At 49.1% G+C, this 22,547-nt stretch overlaps 1 protein-coding gene across 2 annotated transcripts in view; it reads left to right on the top strand.

Annotated features, from left to right (window-relative positions):
* The window catches only part of SLC6A16 (solute carrier family 6 member 16), a 53,173-nt gene extending 44,783 nt beyond the window's left edge, over nucleotides 1-8,390 (top strand). Inside the window, exons 3-13 of one of the 2 annotated variants that reach the window (XM_029926375.1) lie at nucleotides 2,282-2,701; nucleotides 3,133-3,290; nucleotides 3,452-3,578; nucleotides 3,765-3,940; nucleotides 4,136-4,246; nucleotides 4,435-4,676; nucleotides 6,023-6,209; nucleotides 6,605-6,806; nucleotides 6,926-7,085; nucleotides 7,694-7,865; nucleotides 8,074-8,390. In XM_029926375.1, coding sequence (XP_029782235.1) covers nucleotides 2,338-2,701; nucleotides 3,133-3,290; nucleotides 3,452-3,578; nucleotides 3,765-3,940; nucleotides 4,136-4,246; nucleotides 4,435-4,676; nucleotides 6,023-6,209; nucleotides 6,605-6,806; nucleotides 6,926-7,085; nucleotides 7,694-7,865; nucleotides 8,074-8,259 — 2,085 coding nt within the window. In that variant the 5' untranslated portion in view covers nucleotides 2,282-2,337 and the 3' untranslated portion in view covers nucleotides 8,260-8,390. Of the gene's footprint in view, nucleotides 1-2,281; nucleotides 2,702-3,132; nucleotides 3,291-3,451; nucleotides 3,579-3,764; nucleotides 3,941-4,135; nucleotides 4,247-4,434; nucleotides 4,677-6,022; nucleotides 6,210-6,604; nucleotides 6,807-6,925; nucleotides 7,086-7,693; nucleotides 7,866-8,073 lie in introns of those variants that run through there. The other variant, XM_029926376.1, reaches the window with a different exon arrangement.
* The last annotated feature ends 14,157 nt before the right edge of the window (nucleotides 8,391-22,547 follow it).

The following is a 22,547-nucleotide window of genomic DNA, read 5'->3' as shown; positions in this document are numbered from 1 at the left end:
GCTTTCTTTTCTCTTCCCTCTACTTTTTAGCTTGTCCACTTTCCCTTATTTATTTATAGGTATTTCTTTCTCTTACAAATATCACTTGGGAAACGAGCCCTTTTTGAGCTATATATTTTGTTTGTTTCCTACTGTTGTTCTGACAATAACTACAAACTCAGTGGCTTAAAACAATGCCAATGTATTATCGTACCATTCTAGAGGTCAGAAATCTGAAATCTGTTTGGGCTAAAAGCCAGTGTCAGCATTTCTGTTCCTCACTGGGATCTAGGGAAGAATCCGCGTCCTAGCCTCTTCCAGCTAGCACTCCTTGAATCATGGCCCCTGCCTCCATATTCAGGGTACATTACTCTAACTTCTGCTCCTGCCATCCCATTTTCTCCTTGGATTCTGACTCTCCTACCTCCCATATAAGGACCCTATCATTACATTGGGCCTATCATAGATAATCCAGGGTGATCTCCTCATTTCAAGATCCATAACTTAACCACGTTGAAAAGTCACTTTTTCCATGTAAGGTGACATATTCATGGGTTCTAGGGATTAGGATATGGATATCTTAGAGAAGAGCATTCGTTATTCTGTCTACCACATATGTGGCAAATATCTTCCACTGCCTTAGGGCTTGTTTGTTTATTCAATTACTGTTGTTTTCGTTGAAGTTTCTAGTTTGTGTCCTATTTAAAAAAAAATCTGTGCCTACATATAAGTCAGGCCTGTATCCTCCTAGGTTTTTCATCTGGAATGTTATTGTTTTATTTTTCACATTTAGAACTTCAGTCTACTCGAATAGACTATTGTTTAATATGTGAAGTTGGGGAGGCCAGGGTTCACTTACTTCTGTGTAGATATCCAGTTGCTCTAACATCCAGTGATTCATTGAAAAGAATGCCCTTTCTCTCCAGCTTTGCAGTGCCGTCTTTATTGTAAATCAGGCATCTCTATTTGTGTGAGTTTCTGAACTCTCCCAGTGGTGTCCACAGAACTTCCTGTGATAATGGAAATGTTTGCTGTCTTTCCTTCCAGGAGGGTAGCCATGCGGCCTACTGTGCACTTGGTATATGGCCAGTATGACGGAGGAACTAAACCGTTGATGTTACTTAATCTTGATTAAGTAACATATGTGGCTAGTAACCACCATATTAAACAGTGCAGCAGTCTGATCCGTGGATCTATTTGTGTCATAGACCCTGTGCGGTCTCAATACTCTCTTAATTACTGTAGCTTTATAATCGGTCTTTACTCTTGGTTTTTCTCTATCAAGATTGCATTAACCATTCTAAGTCTTTTGCTTTCCATGTGCGTCTTATTTATCTATTTATTTATTTTAAAATGTTTATTTTGGGAGAGGAAGAGAGAGCATGAGTGGGGGGCTGCAGATAGAGAGGGAGAGAGAGAATCTGAAGCAGGCTCTGCACTGTCAGCACAGAATCTGACACAGGACTTGATCTCATGAAGCATGAGATCATGACCTGAGCTGAAATCGAGAGTCAGTCACTCAATGGACTGAGCCACCCAGGAGCCCCCTCCATGTGCATTTTAGAGTTAGCATGTCAATTTCCCCAAAACCCCTGGTGTGATTTCAGTAAGAATTGCATTGAGCTGTATAGATCAATTGGGGATAATTGACATTGTTATACTATTAAGACTGGTAGTTCATGGACACATCCCTTAATTTTATTTTCTCTCAATGTGTGTGTGTCTGTGTATGTGTGTAAAGGTCTTGGTCATCTTTTGTTAAAATTATTGCTAGGCATTTTATGTCTTTTTATATTGTTGTACATAGTATTGTTTTAAAAATCTTATTTTCTAGGGGCAGGCATATTCTTGGTATGTTTTCAAGGATGGAGACTCCGTCCTCTTTTTTTATAAAATTTTTTTAATGTTTATTTATTAGAGAGAGAGAGAGAGAGAGAGAGAATGTGTGTGTGTGTGTGTGTGTGTGTGTGAGTGTGTGAGAGAGAGAGAGAGAGAGAGAGAGAGAGAGAGAGAGAGAGAGAGAACAGGGGAGGAGCAGAGGGAGACGGAGACACAGAATCTGAAGTAGGCCCCAGGCTCTGACCTGTCAGCACAGAGCTGGACACAGGGCTCAGCTCACAAACGGCGAGAACATGACCTGAGCCAAAGTCTGATGCTTACGTGACTGAGCCATCCAGGTGTCCCTCCATATTCTTATTCACATAAGGATAAGAGGGTTTGGAGGCCTCAGGGGTTCTTCTAGAATCAGCCTTGTCTTTCCTTAGCTCATATATCTAAAGCTGTAGTTCTTGATGTCCTTAAGGTCAACAAGGAAGGAGGCCTCATCCCTGTGGAAGCAGGAACTAGAGTGCGTCCTGGATGACAGCTGTTAGTGAGAATACGGAGGCCCAAGATGAGAAAGCCCAGACATCTAGACCTTCGGATTCCAGCTGCCTTACTACTGCTACTACCTCAGCTTCCCAGCCCTTAAAGTCTGAGTTGACTTCTGAGGAATTGATGGGGACGGGACAGAAGTTTGACACTCTGCCATCATACATTTGGGATGATGAAGATAATGATGAAATATTGGAGACCAGAGACCATGATGAGCTGAAGGATGAAGCCCCCCACGACCAACCATCCTGGGCCAATAAAATCGAGTACCTCCTGGCCCAGGTGGGCTTCTCTGTGGGGCTGACCACTGTCTGGCGCTTTCCTTATCTATGTTTTCACAACGGCGGTGGTAAGCCTGGGGGCCAAGAATCATGGACCCACAAGGGGGCAAGAGCCAGCGGACTGGCCTGGCTACTGCGAGGTCTCTGGGATATGCAGGGATGGGGGCTTGGGGTCCCGACTAGGACAGGAGGCAGGTAGCTGGACACCTATGATGTTGGGTGGGTGGGAGCAGGAGAGCTGAACATTCAGGTTCACGAGGATGGTGGGGCTGGAGGCCTGGGGCCAGGGTGGGGGTGGACACTAGGCCTCTGGGTCTTCCAGAAATTGAGGGAAAAGGGACACCTGGGACTATGAGGGATGTGGAAACAGTTGAGCCCTGATGCCTGTGTCCCTGAGGGAGGTCACTGCGGGGCATGTGTTTTCCTGGACCCCCAAAGAAGTCCAGGCACTGAAAAGCCAGGCGGTTTTCAGAGCCCCTCCTGACTCCCCCCTGCACAGGCAGTTTTCTCATCATCTACATCCTCATGCTGTTCTTGGTCGGGGTTCCTCTTCTATTCCTGGAGATGGCAGCCGGTCAGAGGATGCGTCAGGGCAGCATCGGCGTCTGGAAGGTCATCAGCCCCTGGCTTGGTGGCGTGGGGTACACCAGCTTCATGGTGAGGAGCCCCGGGCCGCCCCTTACATCCCACGCCCACCCTAACCCTTGTCCCATCACTTCATTTCAAGTCAAGTCTCTTCAGTTCCCAGTCCTCTGTCGAATGTCCTGCTTCCTGCTGGCCTCTCTTCTCCTGTCTCCAGAATTCTCCATGGTCCCTAGGTTTGCTGCATCGTGGGCTTGTACTACAGTGTGCTCGTGGCCTGGAGCCTCTTCTATTTAATTCAGTCTTTCCAGTCTCCACTGCCGTGGGCACTGTGCCCCTCACTGAGGAACTCCAGTGATTCTGGTGAGAAGAGAGGGAAGAAAAGGGCAAGTGGGCAGGCTGAAAAGAGGAGAGGGAAATGAAGAAGGAAGAAGGTCGGTAGAATAGGGATGAGCAGGAAGATGACGGACGAGAGCGGGAGGAGGAGGAGGGAGACCGGAAGGGGGGCCCCGCGGCCTCGCAGTTTCCCCCATGCCCAGTTCGCCTCAGATCCTGAATGTGCGCGGACAGCATCCACCACGTATTTTTGGTACCGGCACGTGTTGAAGGCCACGGATGAAGTCGAAATTGGTGGGCTACCAGTTACGCATCTCAGTGTCTCTCTCTTTGTGACCTGGTTAATTATCTGTATCTCCATAATCAAAGGACCCAAGTCCTCTGGAAAGGTGAGCCACCCTCCAATTTACTAATCCGATTGCCTCCTTTCTACTCAAGACCCCCTAACATCCTAACCGGATTCCTGTAGGCCTTCACCTTCTAACTCCTTCTGATAGGACCTTTGACTCTCAGTAGCCTTTGATCCTACTGTCCCGGCTTCTGTCTTTGCTGAAATCTGTTTCTGAATCATAATTCCCACCCAGATGCTGTGTGTCTCAGTGTTCCTTTCCTACTTCATCCTTTTCTGTCTCCTTATCCGGAGTCTCATGCTGGAAGGTGCAAAATTTGGTCTCAACAGTTTGTTGGCTGCCCAGGTGAGGTTGCCCCTGCCCTTTAATTCTCTCACCCACATGGGGGTGTCAGGGACAGGATGGTTGTCAGTCCGATGGACGCCCTCCCCCACCTCCTCCCCCACCCCCTCCCCCACCGCCTCCTCATCTTCCATCAGATCACACCCACCCCTCCTCACTTTATACCCCAGTCTGTGTGGAATTCTCCCCAGGCGCCGGCCCTGTACTCCGTGGAAGTGTGGCGCCGGACGGGGAACCAGCTCTTCTTATCCATGGGCCACGGCTTCGGCAGCTTCACCGCCATCAGCTCCTACATCCCTCGGTCCAACAACTGTGTCGTGGATGCCTTTGCTGTGGCTCTGCTCAACCTGGCCGCCTCGCTGACTGCCATGGTGTTCGTGTTTGCCGTGATTGGCCACGTGGCCACGGAGAACAACGACAGATGCTACCTGGGGTGAGCCCGGTCCTTCCCACGGGGGTCATCAGAAAGACCAGAGTCTGAGAAACGGGCCCGTGGAGTTCCAGGCTAGGCCCCCGGCCCTCAGGGTCATTGGCTGAGTCAGTACGGGACCCTCAAGCCAAACGGGAGCATCCTAAACCGTAGGAACACCAGAGTCGCCCCAACTCTCTCTTTCACTGCTGTCTTCCTAAATTAGTAAAGCCCTAAACTCAGAGGCTTTTGATGGTGTGTTCACCCCATTCTTAACTGGGGATTGCCATGGAAAATCAGAATAGCTTCAGCTGAACCATTAGACAAGAGGCAAAAAAAAAAAAGGGTCCACAGAGCCCCCAGAGCCCCTTCCTGATTTTTTGTAAGATTCATTCTAAAAAATATTCATGAAACATTTATAAAACATCTTCTATCTTCCAACCTTGTGTTGAGTTCTGGAAACAGTCAGTGGTGAAGCAGACCGCCATCTCTGCCCTCGAGAAAATCAGTCTTTTGAGGAAGCAGATACGAAACAGATAAACACAAAGTAGATGATACCTGGCAGTAGGGATGATGAGGAGACACAGAAGAGCAAAGCACTAACTTCCTGGGGCAGTCAGAGAAGACTTCCCGGTGGAGGCAGTCCCAAACTGCGTCTGTCTCCTGACAAATCACCACCACTAGCATTCTTTCATAATGTTTCCCATTCACAGACCTACGTATAAAAACATACCATTAAAAAGACCGGATCACACCATACTACTTTCCTGCAGCTTGTTGACTTGCCCTTATGGAAACAGATCTTGAATAACTTTCCATGGCAGTAAACAGAGCTCAGGGAGCTGAGTAAGGGTTTGTAGGCATTTGCATATGGAGAACCATATAGCGGTAGAGTTGGGGTAGACAGCGGGGCCAGAGTGGGTGGTGCTAGGCAGAGATGACATCACGTGCCAAAGATATTGAGCAACGGGGAGCCTGGCAAGTTGAAGAGGAGGAACGGTTGAGTGTGTCTGAAGAAGAGAAGGTAAAGGGTTGTGTGTTAAGAGATGGGCGAGGTCAATAGGTCAAGGAAGAGGAGACGCTTTAATGTCGTCCGGAAATCATCTAGTAGGAGGTATAGGCCCTAACGCCCTCCATGACCCTGTAGGGAAGACCCCTCCAGGTCTGAAGGCAGAACCTCTGTGCCCTCTGGCAGACACATTATGAAAGGACGTGAGCACTAGGACCCTGGAGACCCAGATTTCAGTGCAGGCTGTACTTGAACCAGATCAAAAACTCCAGACTTGTGGTTTTCCTTCTAGTGTGGAAGATAAGAGAGAAAGTATCTTAAAGGGCCAAATGGTTTTATGTGATTCCACCCCTGTCCCCAGGAATGCCGAGACAGTGATGAATCTGATAGTTGCCGGGGTGCTGCCTCCTGAGGCCCGGCCCCCAGACAATCTGTATGATGAGCCAAGCTCCATCTACTCCAGATGGTTCAGGAATCTTCCTGAACAAGTGAAAAGCATGATCCTACCGCAGTTGTCCAATTGCAATTTATCTGAACAATTGAAGGAGGTAGGTAGGGTTGGGGATGGGGTCCAAATGTTCCCTTCAAAGCCCCTGGTGCACCAGAAACTTCAGCTCTCCTGCGGTACCTCTAGAATCCAGAAAGACAATTTGGCGTCCTGGACCACAAAGACCAAGGTTTACAGTATCCTTTTGTGATAAGGCAAGTGCAGCCTCTGTAGCACCAAGCACCAGAGTTCATATAAGCCTGTTCGCCCCGAGCCCAAAAAGTTGCCAGACCAGCAGCTGTCATTGAAGGGAAGTCCTCATGCCTCAAGGCCAGAGGAGTTTAACAGCGTCCATCAACAGCGCTACAGATCGTTTCCCAGCGGAGGGGACGGGAATGCAGTGAGGGATCTACAGCATGAGCTCGGGGCCCTTGCCCTGCCTCTCTTCACTCACAGGTTATGGAGGGTCCCGGTGTGGCCATCGTGGCATTTACCGATATCATCTCTGTGTTTCCTGGACCCACCTTCTGGGCCATCATCATCTTCGTGTTGCTGGCGAACCTGGGGCTGAGCACCATGATCGGGATCATGCAGGGCATCATCACCCCTCTCCAGGACACCTTCACTTCCCTCAGGAGACACACAAAACTGCTTGCAGGTACTCTGCCCTGTGACCCCACTCCCACCCATGACCGTTGTCTAGCTGCACCCCACTGGGACTCTTCTACAACCTGGTTTGAATTCTGACCTTGATACAAATCTGATGTTTTCATTCAGTGGGCATCTGTGTGCCTATGTTCCTGGGCAGCCTCATTTTCGTGACGCCTTCTGGCAGCTACTACATGAACCTGCTGGATGATTACTGGGCATCTCTGCTCCTCTTCTTCATTGTCATCTTGGAGAACGTGGCCATGGCCTGGATCTATGGAGCCAGGAGGTGATGTGGTTCTTGGCATCAGTTGCTGAGTCACATACCCAGAGTGTGCCCGAGGGGCAGGCAGGTGTGGTGAGCCCTGGGGATACTGGGGTAAATCAGACTGAGCTTCTGCTCTCAGAGTCCCAAGGGGACGAATGCAAGCAGGTGTTTGGAGCAGGGAGGTAAGCCTGTGACAGCGGCAGCTGAGGGCGCTCCGGGGACACAGACGTCACCTAAGAAGGTTGAAGAGTCAGGCAAGGAGGAGATGCTTGAACAGAATCTAGACAGATGACGGGGAAAGAAAAAGGGCGTTCTAGGTAAAAGGAACCCAGTGTACGTGCATGTTGGGGTTAAGGTGCACCAGAAAAGGTGGATCTGTGGGCTTGAAGAAACTACATTTAGGATCTCAGCTTTTACCCTGAGGGTGATGGAGGAGACAAATGTTTTGTTTTGTTTTGTTTGTTTTAATCCTGAGGCTGGGACAGAAATCAGACTGAAAGGGGATGGATTAGAGGGAAGAAAACTGGTGGTGGAGGTGAACAGAAATGTCTAGAAATGCGAAGCTCGGTCTCCCAGACTGGGAAAGGCCTGGACAGGCCCCTCCAAAGTCTTGTGGCCCTTCCTCCCAGGTTCCTTGCAGACCTGATTATCATGTTGGGCCGCCCCATGTCCCCCATCTTCCCCATCTTTCGTTGGCTGTGGTCCTTTCTGTCTCCATTTGTGCTGGTAGTCCTGTTTATAAACACCCTGATTCATCTGTCTCTGAAGAGCATCACCTACTTGGCCTGGGACTCGAGCATTGTGAGCCTCCCTCTCAGACCCCTCAACCCCCTAGGGAGCGGGTGAGGACTTTCAGATATTCTCTGGTCTCTAAGACTATGTCACTGTATTCCGGGCTCCCTGGGGATCCAGTTACCTAGTCTCTTGCCTTGGTTCATGTCCCGCCCCCAACCTCTGTAGCCTTCCTCTTCAGAGAAACTGGGATTCTAAACCTTCCCTTTCTCCACAGTCAAATGAGGTGATCCGAACTTACCCATCATGGGCTAAAGTCTTGCTCATCATCTTCATTGTCATAGCCATCTTGCCTGTCCCTGCCTACTTCCTGTACACACTTGTTGATGTGGCTTTTCCGGTCTCCATGATTCACAGTAAGGGCCCAGTTGTCCTTGAACCTGAAGCTAAAGGAACTCACTGAACCCCTGCCCACAGCTTCAGGTGAGGCAAAACCAAAAGAAGGTTAATAAATGGATAAATAACCAAGGAAAAAACCTCTTTGCTATGTGAGTAATTCATCTTGGAAATAAATACTTGGTTTATTTGGCAAAACACCACTTCTTTTTCAAAGTGGAACTCCCCGGCTGGCAACTTGACATTAGAAAAGGTAAAAGTAGCCATTGCTAATGTAACTGGACCCAAAGAGGTTGTGTTTTCCTGGACTGGGAAAGTTTTTCCGGCCAGATGGAGGTTAGCACAGCCATGATTCTCCACATCTCCTATACTTGCCCTCCCGGACACACCATGGTGTGCTTTGACTTCCAGTGTTTGGTCAGTGGTGACAGCTGACCCCCACTTCTCCTAGGCTGCCTTCCTCTTGGAATTGGTGCATGTCAGGTCTGATCTCTACTAAAGTAAGGTAAAAATGGTGCTAGAACCGTGGAACTTTGCTTTTGTCATGAAAAACAATGCTCAGCACCCGCTGTTGCCTTCCATTTACCTTGTTCCAGTCCCATGCTGGGGTCCCGGTCCTCTGCCCGGCCCCGCCCGCGAGTGAACAGCTCCGGGAGCGCGGCCTCAGAGCACCGCTGTCATGGCAAAGTGGCCAGCTGTCTGCTCGCTGCCCACTGCCCCTGTCCCCCCTACGCAGTTGGATTAGCTCATCACTTTGCCGAGCCTACCAAGGAGCTTACACCTGTGCCCCACATTATTTATTTTTCTTTCCAAAGGCGGTCTGGGAGCCTGGAGGAGGGATATTTGGCAGGGCATGAGGGGGCCGTAGAGGTTAACTGCAGAGTTTGAAGACCCAAGGGGGAGTTCCTTCAAGGCAGTGCAACAACAAAGTAAGACAAACCACACCATACATTAAGACACCTAGAGTGTAACATCAAATATATTAAAACAATCCTCTTTATTTCTTTTAATTTTTTTAAGTTTACTTACTTATTTTGAGAGAGAGTGAGAGTACACAGGAGAGAGAGAGGGTCCTGAGCACGAACAGTGCAGAGCCCGAGGTGGGGCTTGAACTCATAATATGTGAGATCATGACCTGAGCTGAAATCCAGTCAGACACTTAACTGACTGACCCACACAGGTGCCCCCAACAATCCTCTTTAAATGCATAGATGAGCTTAGAAGAAATTAAGGGAAATATTTAAGAGGTCAAAAATTAAACCTAAGCTTGGGGCACCTGGGTGGCCCAGTCGGGTTAAGCCTGCAACTTCGGCTCAGGGCACAATGTCACGGTTCATGGGTTCGAGCCTCGTGTCAGGCTCTGTCCTGACAGCTCAAGGAGCCAGGAGCCTGCTTCTGATTCTGTGTCTCTCTCTCTGCCCCTCCCCTGCTTACTCATTCCCCCCCCCTCAAAAATAAATAAACCTAAGCTTGGTTTCAGCAAGGGTTAAAGCTAGCAACTGCTTTGGGACAGTTGCTACTCTAGGAACTTAGTGATTTGGGGGTTAAAGTTTAGGTGAAGGACTCAAGAACTTGGGCTCATGAATGAAAAGGAAATCCTCAGACATAGAAAGCCGTGAAAAGGTTAGAGAGCAAGAAAATGTGTTTTGGTTCTGTCCCAGAAAATACGAAAATAATGTCTTTTTTTTTTTTTTTTTTGGAGAATTTGTAACCCAAAACTTTCTCTCACTTGGGATTTTGGTTCAGATTCACACAACATGCATAGTCTGAAAAATCCAAGTTGAAATTAATAGAAAAGGTGCTGGTGGATAGCACCTTGCCCCCAGCACCTGCGTAAGTAAATGTACATAATCTCTGGGGGAAACGCAACCTCTGCCCAGCCCCAGAGAGTTCCAGGAACATGAGGTCGCAAAGAAAAATCACAAAACATTCAAGGAAAAAGGTACCCTATGGGAATATTAGTAGAAATAAGAAGGAGCAGAATTAGACCTTCAAAGACCTACTGTACTGGAATTACCAGGTACATAATATAAACTCAATAAGCTTAATATATTTAAAGACAAAAAGAGTCGGAATTAAGAACAAGGTATAAAAGACTTAGAAATGACCAGGGTTATTTGTAAAGAACTGAAAAGAACTTTTAGAAATGAAAAAAAATCAATGATTAAAAACATCAATAGATGGGTTAAATAACCAAATTGAAAAAACTAGGAAGAGACAAATGGAAAGAAATTACCAACAATGTAGCACAGAGAAACTATGGTATTAAAAATGTGAGATTAATCATGTGGAATATAAGAAACAACTCAAGAGGCACCTGGGGTCTCAGTCCGTTAAGCATCCAACTTCGACTCAGGTCATGATCTCCCGGTCCGGAAGTTCAAGCCCTGTGACAGGCTCTGTGCTGACAGCTCAGAGCCTGGCGCCTGCTTCAGATTCTGTGTCTCCCTCTCCCCTCTTTCTCTCCCTCTCCCTTTCTCTGAAAAATCAATAAACATCACAAAAATTAAAAATTTTTGGTATATTAGGGAAATTGAACTTTGTATTAGAAATGAATTTTTTATGAGTCTGATGCTTTTTAACTTGTTATTTTGCCCTACAGAGATTTTTTTTATATAGTCTAACTTACCAGATTTTTCCTTTATGGATTCTTGTTATGTTATTCTTTGAAGGCCTTTCCCATGCCAAGATTATAGAAATGTTCACCCATGTTTCTTCTTAAAGGCGAATTATGTTTTCATTTTTTAATTCGTGATCCTTGACCCATCTGAAATGTTTTGTGATGTAAGAAGCATAATCTTTCCCAGGTGCCAATTGTTTCAACCCACTCACTGAATAGTTCATGTTTTGTCCACCCATTTGAAATTCCGCCTTATCACATCCTGATTTCCATCAGTACCCGAGTCCTCGTCTGCATGTACACTTTGCGTTCTGTGCCATCAAGTTACTGCAGCCCTCCTCCAGAACCGCCCGGCTTTAGATCTGGGAGCTTTCCGCTCTGTTGAATGTTTATGGCAGAGGGCCAGGAGCGTGCACGCTAAAACAGGCGCCCCCTCGGTTCCTATCTGGGCTCTCCCCTAACCTCAGTCCGCAAAATGTGTTCACCATGAAGTTTACCAGCCGGACCAAATCTGCATGGCGACCGGTGACGTCACTCCGCCCAGTGCAAGGCCGAATCTGGCAGGTAGCTGGTGACCCCCCGCGCTCTTCCCCGAAGAAGAGGTAGGGGAGAGCCGATGGTGCTCGCTTCACACTTAGGCTCACAGCTCTTCGGGTTTTTGAGTTCGGAACCGTGGACGAGGGGTCACTCTGCAGAGATGGGGTACAGGCGCAAGCAGTGCGCTGGGGCCAGGAGCCCAGAAAAATGAATCAACGTGGGGGGAGGGGAGGGCGCAAGTCTAGGTGCTGGGCTCAGGTGTGAGCATCTCCAAGGCGAATTGCCTACATCGCCTTATGGCTGCAGTGAAATATTAACCTCACCTCTGGCCCCAATAGTAGTGGTTCCAGCAGAAACTCTGACCTTCATCGCGCGCCCAGGACGCCCCCCACCTCACCACGCCCGCCGCCCGCCCGCAGAAGCGACCAGTCTTCTCCAGACTCAGGCGTCAGTGGTGCGTAAAGGGGGGTTTGGTGGTTCGGCCCCCGGCTCCTAACCTCTCAGGGCGCCAGGCATCTTTTTCCCAGTACCCCCCCCCCCACCTCTGGACCAATGCCTCTCCTCCCATTTCCCTTTCTCTCCAGGAATTTAGGGATCCAGGATGCCCTGCGTCTGGGAGGGTTGGACCCCAGACCCTGGACACCAAGGGGCAGAGTAGTAAACGCCCCTCATCCTTCCCTGACCAGCTCCGAGGTGGACTCCTGGGACTCTCCATTCTGGATCAAAGAGTTTCTTGTCTTCAAACTGGTTGTTGCTCCTTTGATTCTCCAAGAGCCTTTGGAGAGTAGACGGAGCCAGGGGCACGGAAGCCCGGGAAGACGCAGTTCCCATATCCAGGCAGGACTGGACTGGTGACAGAGACCACTATTCTGGGCAAGTGCCACCGGGGGGGGGGGGGGGGGGGGGGGGGGGGGGGGGGGGGCGGTAAAGACAGAAGGAGCATTGGCTGTAGAGTGAATTGCAGGCAGCCCCGATGGGGTGACGGGTGGCTGCAGCTGCAGGTGGGGGCTGGGAGGAGCCGGAAGCAGGGGGCCATTGAGGAGGGGCCCTGGGTGCTGACCTAAATACCGCTGGGTCCCCTCAGGAAGATTTAAGCAAATGGTAAACTTGGTCAGGTTTATATAATGATACTGGAGTAAGTGCCCATTAAAAATCACATTTGTAAAGAATATCACATAGGAAAACACTTGATAAAGTGGATATATATAATATATATAATCTCCAATTTGCAAGTAATACACATTCATAGAGTATAAGCTAATATATATATGTATGTTATATGTTGCATTAACATTATCCAGTACATTATATACAGTAATATCCAGTTTGTAAGAAATACACACGTGTAACATATTCATATATACATATACTGTAAGACCCAATTTATAAAATTGGCTGTGCTTCCTTCCAAAACCTAAAGGGAATCCCAGCAATGCCTCCAAAAGAAAGTAAAAGAAAGAACTAAAGGGAGCAAACGGTTTATTTTATTTTTAAATGTTTATTTGTCTTTGAAATAGAGAGCACAAGGGTGAAAGGGGCAGAGAGAGAGAGAGAGAGAGAGAGAGAGAGAGAGAGAGAGAGAGAGAGAGAAAGAGGGAGGCACAGAATCCGAAGCAGGCTCCAGGCTCTGAGCTGTCAGCACAGAGCCCGACACGGGGGTTGAACTCACAAACTGAGATCATGACCTGAGCCGAAGTCAGATGCATTAACCTACCAAGTCCCCCAAGTGCTCCAGGAGCATACATTTTAAATCATGGTATTTTTTTGAGATTGTGTAGATGCTGCGCCTAGTTAAACTAAAACCTGAAACTTGGGGCACCTGGGTGGCTCAGTCAGTTAGTTAAGTAGCCCACTTCGGCTCAGGTCATGGTCGTACAGTTTGTGGGTTCGAGCCCCGCATCAGGTTCTGTCCTGACATACTTCCCAACTGAAAATTGGTCCCCTGACAAAGGGCTGTTCTAGGAAGAGGAAAAGCCTGGGAGATGCAATCCGAGTACCATTTCCAGATTTCAACAGTTTGTGGAAGCATTTTATTTTTTTAAGTTTATTTATTTTGAGAGAGACCGAGACAGCATGAGTGGGGGAGGCGCAGAGGGGGAGAGAATCCCGAAGCAGGCTCCAGGCTGTTAGCACAGATCCCGACCGCGGGCTCCATCTCTCGACCGGAGATGGTGACCTGAGCAGATATTAAGAGTCAGACGCTTAACCGACTGAGCCACCGGGCGCCCTGTGGAAGCGTTTTAGTCAGGAGCGCCCCTCGAGGGGCTGCTGGGGGCATCGCACGAGACCTGAGAAGGGGTGTTTATGAGGAAGGGGTATTAAAACCTCAAGAGACCTCTGGAGAATTTGGCCTGCGTATCAGGGAAGTGGCAAAGGTGATCAAGGCTGGCCTCCTGGAGGAAGTCCGATCTGAGAGGAGGCCTCGGCGAGGAGCTGAAGTTGTCTGGATGCGGGAGGCTGGGAAGGGGCGGAGGGAGGGGTGATGTGTGAGAAAGCGCGGCTAGAGGCTTCGGTGCGTTTCCAAGCGTGCGTGTGAACACTTAGAAATGTGAGGCCTTCTTTATACGATTCTTTTTTTACATAAATGGTATCAGACATTTTATATTGACTTTTCACCCAGAAGTGTGTTTTGGAGACTTTGTTATGTTCTTACATACCTATATACCTCATTTTTACTGTACACTATTATACAAAATCAAGGAAAGTCCACGAAACTGAAACGTTCAGCTCAATGATCTATTCTTAGGTAAATACCCCAACCATCCTAGTCGGAAAAATAATACTGCCTGTATCATCGAAGGATTCCTTGAGCTCCTCCCAAGTACCTCTGTCCCTCAAGGGGGGGCCCCGTGCGAACCTGTAGGACCATTACTCATTTGCTTTCATTTATGGCTTTACCACCTCAGTGTACATGCCTAAACACTTTAGTTTTGCCTGTTTTTTGGACTTTGATGTAAATAGAGTCATGTATTCTTTAGGGTGTAGCTTCTTCCACCAAATGTGAAGTTTGGGGGATTTATCCCTATTGTTGTGTGGCTGTAGTTCTCTTTCCCCTTGCTGTGCAGCAGTCTGGGGGACTGGCTGTGTCACTCTAGGTCCATGGGACTGCGCTGAACTTCCAGATTGTTTGCTGTCGGGGGTGTTGCAAGCAGTGCTGTTTAAGGAAATTCCTGTATCTGTGCTCTTCCATATTTTTTAAATGTTTATTTGCTTATTTTGAGAGCGAGAAGGAGCACGAGCTGGGGACGGGCAGGAGTCCCAAGCAGGCTCCACTTTAAGCAGAGATCAGGGCTCGATCTCACAAACTATGAGGATCATGACCTGAGCCGAAATCAGGACTTAGATGCTGAACTGACTGAGCCAGCCAGGCGCCCCTGTATACTTTCCGTCTTATTGGTAATGGCCCACTCACCTCTCAAATGATCTTGTGAGTTTCCATCCCCCCAGCAGTGGTTCCTCATCCCTGTCAATATTTGGTATTCTCGGCCTTTCCATTCTACCAGTCTGACTAGTGTGGAGTGGCCCCAATAGGGTTTTAAAAAATTAATTTATTATTTTTTAATATTTATTTTTTTAATTTATAACAATAGTTATTTTTTATTAGGATTTATATTTCCTCTTATGTTCCAGAAACATATATTCTTATGGTGATATTTGGCTTTGGCCACAGCTAAATAGTATGCTGTATTTTATATTTTATTATTTTTTTCTTTTATAGTTTATTGTCAAGTTGGTTTCCATATTAACACCCAGTGCTCATCCCAACAAGTGCCCTCCTCCATGAACATCACCCCCCCCCCATCAGCCCTCAGTTCTCAGGATTCAAGAGTCTCTCATGGTTTGCCTCCCTCCCTCTCCCCAACTATTCTCTTCCCTTCCCCTCCCCTGTGGTCCTCTGTTAAGTTTCTCCTGCTCCACTTATGCGTGAAAACATATGGTATCGGTCCTTCTCTGCCTGACTTATTTCACTTAGCATGACACCCTCGAGGTCCATCCACGTTGCTACAAATGGCCAGATTTCATTCTTTCTTACTGCCATGTAGTACTCCATCGTATAGATAAACCACATCTTCTTGATCCATTCATCAGGTGATGGGCATTTAGGCTCTTTCTCTGATTTGGCTATTGTAGAAAGTGCCGCTATGAACATTGGGGTACATGTGTCCCTAGGCATCGCACTTCTGTATCCCTTGGGTAAATCCCTAGCAGTGCTATTACTGGGTCATAGGGGAGATCTATTGATAATTTTTTGAGGAACCTTCACACTGTTTTCCAGAGCGGCTGCACCAGTTTACATTCTCACCAACAGTGTAGGAGGGTGCCCGTCTCTCCACACCCTCGCCAGCATCTATAGTCTCTTGATTTGTTCATTTTAGCCACTCTGACCAGCATGAGGTGGCATCTCAGTGTGGTTTTGATTTGTATTTCCAGATGATGAGTGATGCTGAGCATCGTTTTATGTGTCTGTAGGCCATCTGGATGTCCTCTTTGGAGAAGTGTTCATGTCTTCTGCCCATTTGTTCTTCACTGGATTGTTTTTCGGGTGTGGAGTTTGGTGAGTTCCTTACAGATTTTGGATACTAGCCCTTTATCTGATATGTCATTTGCCACTATCTTTTCCCATTCTGTCGGTTGCGTATTAGTTTTCTTGATTGTTTCCTTTGCAGTACAGAAGCTTTTTATCTTGATGAGGTCCCAACAGTTCATTTTTGCTCTTGATTCCCTTGCCTTTGGATGCGTCGCATAGGAAATTGCTGCGGCTGAGGTCAAGGAGGCTGTTTCCTACTTTCTCCTCTAGGGTTTTGATGGTTTCCTGTCTCACATTCAGGTCCTTCATCCATTTTGAGTTTATTTTTGTGTATGGTGTAAGAAAGTGGTCTAGTTTCATTCTTCTGCATGTTGCTGTCCAGCTCTCCCAACACCACCTGTTGAAGATGCTGTCTTTTTTCTGTTGGACACTCTTTCCTGTTTTGTCGAACATTAATTGGCCATACACCTGTGGGTCCAGTTCTGGGCTCTCTATTCTGTTCCATTGGTCCATGTGTCTGTTTTTGTGCCAATACCATACTGTCTTGATGATGACAGCTTTGTAGTAGGGGCTAAGGTCTAGGATTGTGATGCTACCCGTTTTGGTTTTCTTCCTCAATATTACTGTCTATTTTTGAGAGACAGAGTGCTATCAGGGGAGGGGCAGAGAGAGAGAGGGAGACCCAGAATCCAAAGCAGGCTCCAAACTACATTAAATAAAAATACAAAAAAAAAAACCAACAACAACAACAAAGCAGGCTCCAGGCTCTGAGCTGTCAACACAGAGCCCGATGCAGGGCTTGCATTCACGAACCTTAAGATGATGACCTGAGCTGAAGTTGGATGCTTAACTGACTGAGCCCCCCAGGCGCCCCTCACTCACTGTGATTTTAATCACTTTAATTTCCCATTAATTTAAAGGTTTAATTTCTCTTCTGTTTAAATAGTTTGAACTCTATGATATGTTTCTCACTGGCCATTTGGAGAACGACTTTTGTGAAGGGTCTCTTTGCATGTCTTGGAACATTTTTCTGAACAGATGTTCTGAATTCTAATGAACTCAAACTTATCTGTTCCATTATGGTTAGTGGTTTCCAAGTCCTATTTTCAAAATCTTTTTCAACCTCCAGATCATGAAGATACTCCCTCATATTAACTTCTTTAGAAGCTTTATGAATTTGCCTTTCATTTTTTAATCTCATGGATTAATTTTTGTATGAGATAATGGTCAAATTTCATTGTTTCCATATGAATATACATTTCCCATCCTAGTTATTTGATTCTGTCATTTCCACGATACTCTGGGTTGACATGAAATATCTCTCCATCTATTTAAAATTTTTACTTCTCTTAGTCCTTTATTAGGTTTTAGTATGGAAGTGTCATTTTTCTTCTGTTAGATTTATTCCTAACCACTTGAAATATATTAATGTGATTATTAATGTCACCCTTGGTTGGTTTTTTTTCATTATTTATTTCTTGCTGGTATCTAGAAATGCGGTGAATTGTATTCTGTTAACCTATATCCAGCCACCTTGTTAAACTCACTCACTGGTCCTAATAATGTGTCTATAGATTCTGTTTTATGTTTTACATACACAATTGTATCTGTAAATAATGACATTTTTACTTCTTATCCAAACTTTACACTTTAAAAAATCTTGTTGCACTTGCTAGGGTTTTGTACCAATTATGTAGAGCCACTCAAATGCTGCAGAACAAATTACTTTAAAATTCAGTGCGTTAAAACAACAAGAATGTATTATCAGACCTCATAAGCCGGGAGGGTGGGCTCAGCTGACGCGGAAGGGAGTTAGGTGACTGGCTGTTGACTGGTGGACGCTAGCCTGAGCTGGGGCCGCTGGGGCGCTTCCGCCCCGCTCAGACTGACACCGGCTCATTCTCCCGCACATCAGCCCAGACGTGTCCTCGGCGAGACCGGCGTAAGGGCGCAGGAGGCGGGGCGCCTAGTCGCTGAAGCCTCCGACTTTGGTTTCGGCTCAAGTCATGATCTCACAGTTCGTGAGTTCTAGCCGCACATGCAGCCCCGTGCTGATGGAACGGAGCCTGCTGGGGTTCTTCTACCCCTCTTCCTCTCTGCCTCTCTCTCAAAAATAAATAAAAATTTTAAAAAATTAAGAGAGCAAGAAGCAACGAGGAGGTCTCTTGCAGTGACGCTCTGAACAGCACACCAGCTGCCATTCAAGGGGTAGGAAAGTAGACGATGGCCTCGTTCGTGAGGGGACTACAGAATCACATTGCCAAGGGAGAGGTTGTGGGGAAAGCTGAGGACTTAGAACCACGAATGCTATCGATCAGCCCAAACTTTAAATCCAGTCTGACTAGAAGGCACTGTGGCGGGCATCCTGGTCTTTTCCCAAGGGAAGGCTTTCAACATGTTATCATTAAGCACCGTGTTTGCTGTAGCCTTTTTTGTAAATAACCTCTATGAGATTACTGGTGTCCTTTCTAGCCCTAGTTTCCTAAAGTTTTTTTTTTTTTATAATGTTTATTCATTTTTGAGACGAGAGAGACCGAGCATGAGCAGGAGAGGGACACGAACCGTGAGATCATGACCTGAGCCAAGCCGGATGCTTAACCAACTGAGCCCCCAGGCGCCCTGGATCGTGGTGACCAGTTAAGGAGTAGATCGGCTTTATTCCCCTTCTTGACCATCCTGACCTTCTGGAGCATCCCGTCTGGTCTGGCGGTCGCTCAGCTTTGGGGGCCTGGCACCGGAAGCCACGCTGGACGGACTGCACTAGCGCCGTCCCGTCCGGACACCGAGGCAGGGACTCCGCACCCTGGGCCTGGGAGTCACAGCGCGCTCTGTTTTCCTGCAAACCCGGCTCCTCAGACATGTTCCCGCTGGCAGAACAGCAGCCCGCAGGCGACTCGGTGGCATCGCCTGAGGCAGTTTCTTTAACCACAGCTAAGGGCTGTGCGACTCTGGTCAGAAGGGGCCAGCAGGGGGCTCGCAGCGCTGGTCTCCGGACTTTTGTCCCCTTCCCAGACAACAAAAAGTACTTAGAACAATTAGATGCCATCCCCACCCTCGCATCTTCCCTGTGGTGCCATTCTTCTTTACTTACCGCTACAGTTTGTGCAGTCTCCGGTCCGTCCCCACACTTGCATTTCCATTACTCCTGCTTCCTTTCTGCACGTCTGACCTTCCATCCGAGGCCTTTCCCTCCGGGGCACCTGGGCGGCGCAGTCGGCTGAGTGTCCCACTTGGGCTCACCGTTTGTGAGTTGGAGCCCTGTATCAGGCTCTGTGCTAACGGCGCAGAGCCCACTTTGGATCCTCGCTGCCCCCTCCCCCCTTCAAGATAAACATTAAAAAGAAATTTCCCTCTTACAGACAGTCTGGTGTCCTGGAGTTCGGGGCTTCTGTGGCAGTCCTCTCTGCAGTTTTGTCTTTATTCTGTCTTCATTCTTGAAATAATCTGGGGCATCCACTAATTTCCAGCTGCCCGCACTGTTGTTTTCGACAGTGGTCTGTTGCATAAATTGTTCCACACTCTAATCCAGTTACAATTCGGGCTTTTTTATGGGAGTAGTTTTTGAACTCCGTGTTTGAGGTTCGTTCTGACCCCAGGAGGGATCGTCTTAGCTGTCTCTTTCCTCCTCCATCTCTCTAGTGTATTCCTCGCCTACGGTCTACTGACTTTGAGTGTGCCCTTGGGCTCACACTTCTCACACCCTGTTTCAAGTAAAGGCAGTTCCTTTGGGAAGAGCTAGCTTCTCGGCCCATTTGTTCCGAAGGCCTTTCTCCCAGGACAAGGTCTCCAGAGCTGGATGGGAACAGCGGCCTGCTTCTGAGCGCTTTTGAAAGAGGGTGCCATGGGGACCATCAGCCTCTGGCCCTACTGACTTGCCCCTCCTGACAGAACCTCCAGCGCACCAATGAGCTGGGCCCAGTATTCTCCGCTTGTCAGGCCACAGATGAGAGCAGAGTGGAAGAAAGGGGCTCTGGACCTTTATACCACACTTTGCTGGAATTTCGTCTCTGCCACATGTTGCCGAAAAGGAATGACAAATGCCGGTGGTCTGTCCCTCCTAGGAAGGTGCCCGTAGCCTGTGAGTGGGAACTGGGGAGAGGGAACCGGGCGCAGGCCGTGGGTCACATGCCACAGACGCTCCCTGTTCTTAGTGAGTTTTAGTAGACTGTCTTGACTAAGTGTTTGCTGCACGCCCGGAAGCCATTTTCCAGAGACCTTGCATGCTTTCTTGGTAATGTCCAAGGCCGTGTTGGTTTCACTAGGGGATGGGTCCATAGACCACCCCTCCCTGGGCTGCCTTTCCAGAAATGAAACCCCAAGGAAGCTCTTTAACTCCACCAACCTCTGTACCCCACCTTAGATCCCCTGCCTCAGAAGCTGGACGAGTGAGGCTAGGGGAATGGGAGGCGGGAGCCTGGAGGACTCTGAGAGCCCCTGCAATGGTTGGGGTGCGCAGGTTTGAGCCGCCGGCCTGGAGACCCGTGTGCATCAGCTGGGCCCAGTAGACTAGAAGGAGAAAGAGACGAAACCAGAGTTCCTGGAGTCTCCTTGGCACTCAGTATCCACTATGTCATTTTTTAAAGTTTACTTATTTTGAGAGACGGAACATGAGCTTGATGCGGGAAGGGGCAGAGAGAAGGGGAGAGCGAGAATTCCAAGCAGGCTCTCTGTTGTCAGCACGGGGCCCGATGTGGGGCTTGAATTCACAAACCGTGAGATCATGACCTGAGCCGAAATCCAGAGTCAGACGCTTAAGCGACTGAGTCCCCAGGCGCCCCCAGACAGGGCTGATGCTCAGCCGACATTTGGTGGCTGTGGCTGGGTTGCTCTGATTGGTGCTCACACCGTAAGAGCTATGAAATATTCTGAAATTCATCTGTGCTTGTAAGATGAGAGAGCGGGGGAGGGGGGGAAGCCTCAGGGCGATGAAATTATTTGCCCGAAGTCACCCAGGGAGGAGGGCCAAGAGGTAAATTCTGGCCCGTTGTGGCCCTGACACGCTGCCGTCGTGAGGTCTCCGTACCTGAGACACAGCCCTTGAGTCTGCCCTTCTTGACCCCAGCACTCCCTCGGGAGCCGGTCGGCCTGAAGGAAGAAAGTCATGGAGTCCCTTGAAGAAATCTCAGAGGAAGAGACTCCCAACGGCCCCAAACTTCCTCATCCCTGTCCAGAGGCTCACAGCCGAGGAGGTTCTGGCCACCAAGCCCCAAAACTGCTTTGCTCAGGCTAAAACAGCCAAGGACATCTCGGTGCAGGTCGCCTTCTCCACGGGGCGGGCCGCATAGGCGCTTCCCTTACCCGTGTCAGCGGGACAGACGAGGTAAGGCCAGGGACCTGCGTCCTGAGTCGGGGGAAGGTGTTTGAAGGCTTGAAGCCCAGACTCCTGGGTCCTGGGGCGTAGACACCTGGAGGTTCACCCAGACTTCTAGGAGCTAAAGACGAGGGGGGCCCGGACTCCCGGCTGCCTGAGCGCAGCTCCTGGCCCCCGACTCTGGGCAGCTTTATCCTGATGCACTTCACGCTCCTCCTGCTCGGGTTCCCTCCTGCACAAGGAGATGCTCGTGGGGCACTGGCTGCGTGTGGACAGCCTCCGGGTCTGGCAGCAGCTCGTCCCCTGGCTGGGCGGCATAGGACACACTAGCATATTGGTGAATGCGGGGCCCGGCCAATCGGCACTCCCAACTCACCTGGGCAGGCTCCAGGCCCCCCGGCTCCGTCCACCCCTCGGTGTGCATCTCGATGAGCTTGTAGAAGAGCAGCAGCATCCCCTGGAGCCTCTCCTGCCTGGCCGACTGCTGGGCTAACTCCCTGCCCTGGAACCGGCGCCCACGGGTGAGGACCGCCAATGTCACTGGCGGGCAGAGGGGGAGGAGGCCAGCAGGCCCCAAGGAGCAAGAGACAGGGACTGGGAGCCCCTGGGGATGAGGTGACGAGCGGGGCTCAGGCACCAAGTGAGGTGGTGCCACAGCGCCCAGACCCGCACCCTGGGCATCTTCGCAGCTGGCTCCTCCTCCTCCTGACCGTGATCCCAGGGCTGAAGGCCTCAGTGCCGCTAAGGCCGCCACCTCCCACCACCAACCCCGCCACAACACCACCGACTCCTTCCTGCCGACTTCTCTTCTCTCACCCCGAGACCCTCGCCCACTCCCAGAGGACAGGCTCCGCCATCCAGGGCTCACCAAGGCAGCAGCGTCAGCCCCTCCTGTCACCGAGAGCTGCCCCTGTGCCACCCGCCGCAGGAAGCAGCGCCTGGTACCGACTAAGCTCCCTCTTCCCCAGGCTCAGCCCCGATCACGGCAGCGGAGACCTTGAGCAGACCGCGGCCTCGCCCCTTGAGCCTTGCTCCCCAGGCCTGCCCCAGTGTTGACAGGGCCTGTTAATCCTGAAGGAGCCAATTGGCTACCAGTTCCTTTCCAGAGTCTTCCATTTTATTTTATTCCCATACTTCCTGCCACCTGGATCATCGTCTCCTTACACAGAAAATTTATTCTGGTGTGTTTGTTAGGTCACTTCGGTTAACCTTACCCACAGCTTCCGCCCCCAAAACAGTTCACACAGTCGGTTTCCACCCAGTGTGTCCCTGGAGCCTCACCCCACCGTTGTCTCCACAGCCTCCAAGATAAAGCAGATTTTATGTAAGGCTCAGTAGGGACACACGGAGGGAGGGGGG

Source organism: Suricata suricatta, chromosome 16 (genome assembly GCF_006229205.1).
Source record: "Suricata suricatta isolate VVHF042 chromosome 16, meerkat_22Aug2017_6uvM2_HiC, whole genome shotgun sequence".
NCBI lineage: Eukaryota > Metazoa > Chordata > Mammalia > Carnivora > Herpestidae > Suricata > Suricata suricatta.
The sequence above is the reverse complement of the archived record's forward strand: the minus strand, read 5'-3'. Positions and strand labels throughout refer to the sequence as shown.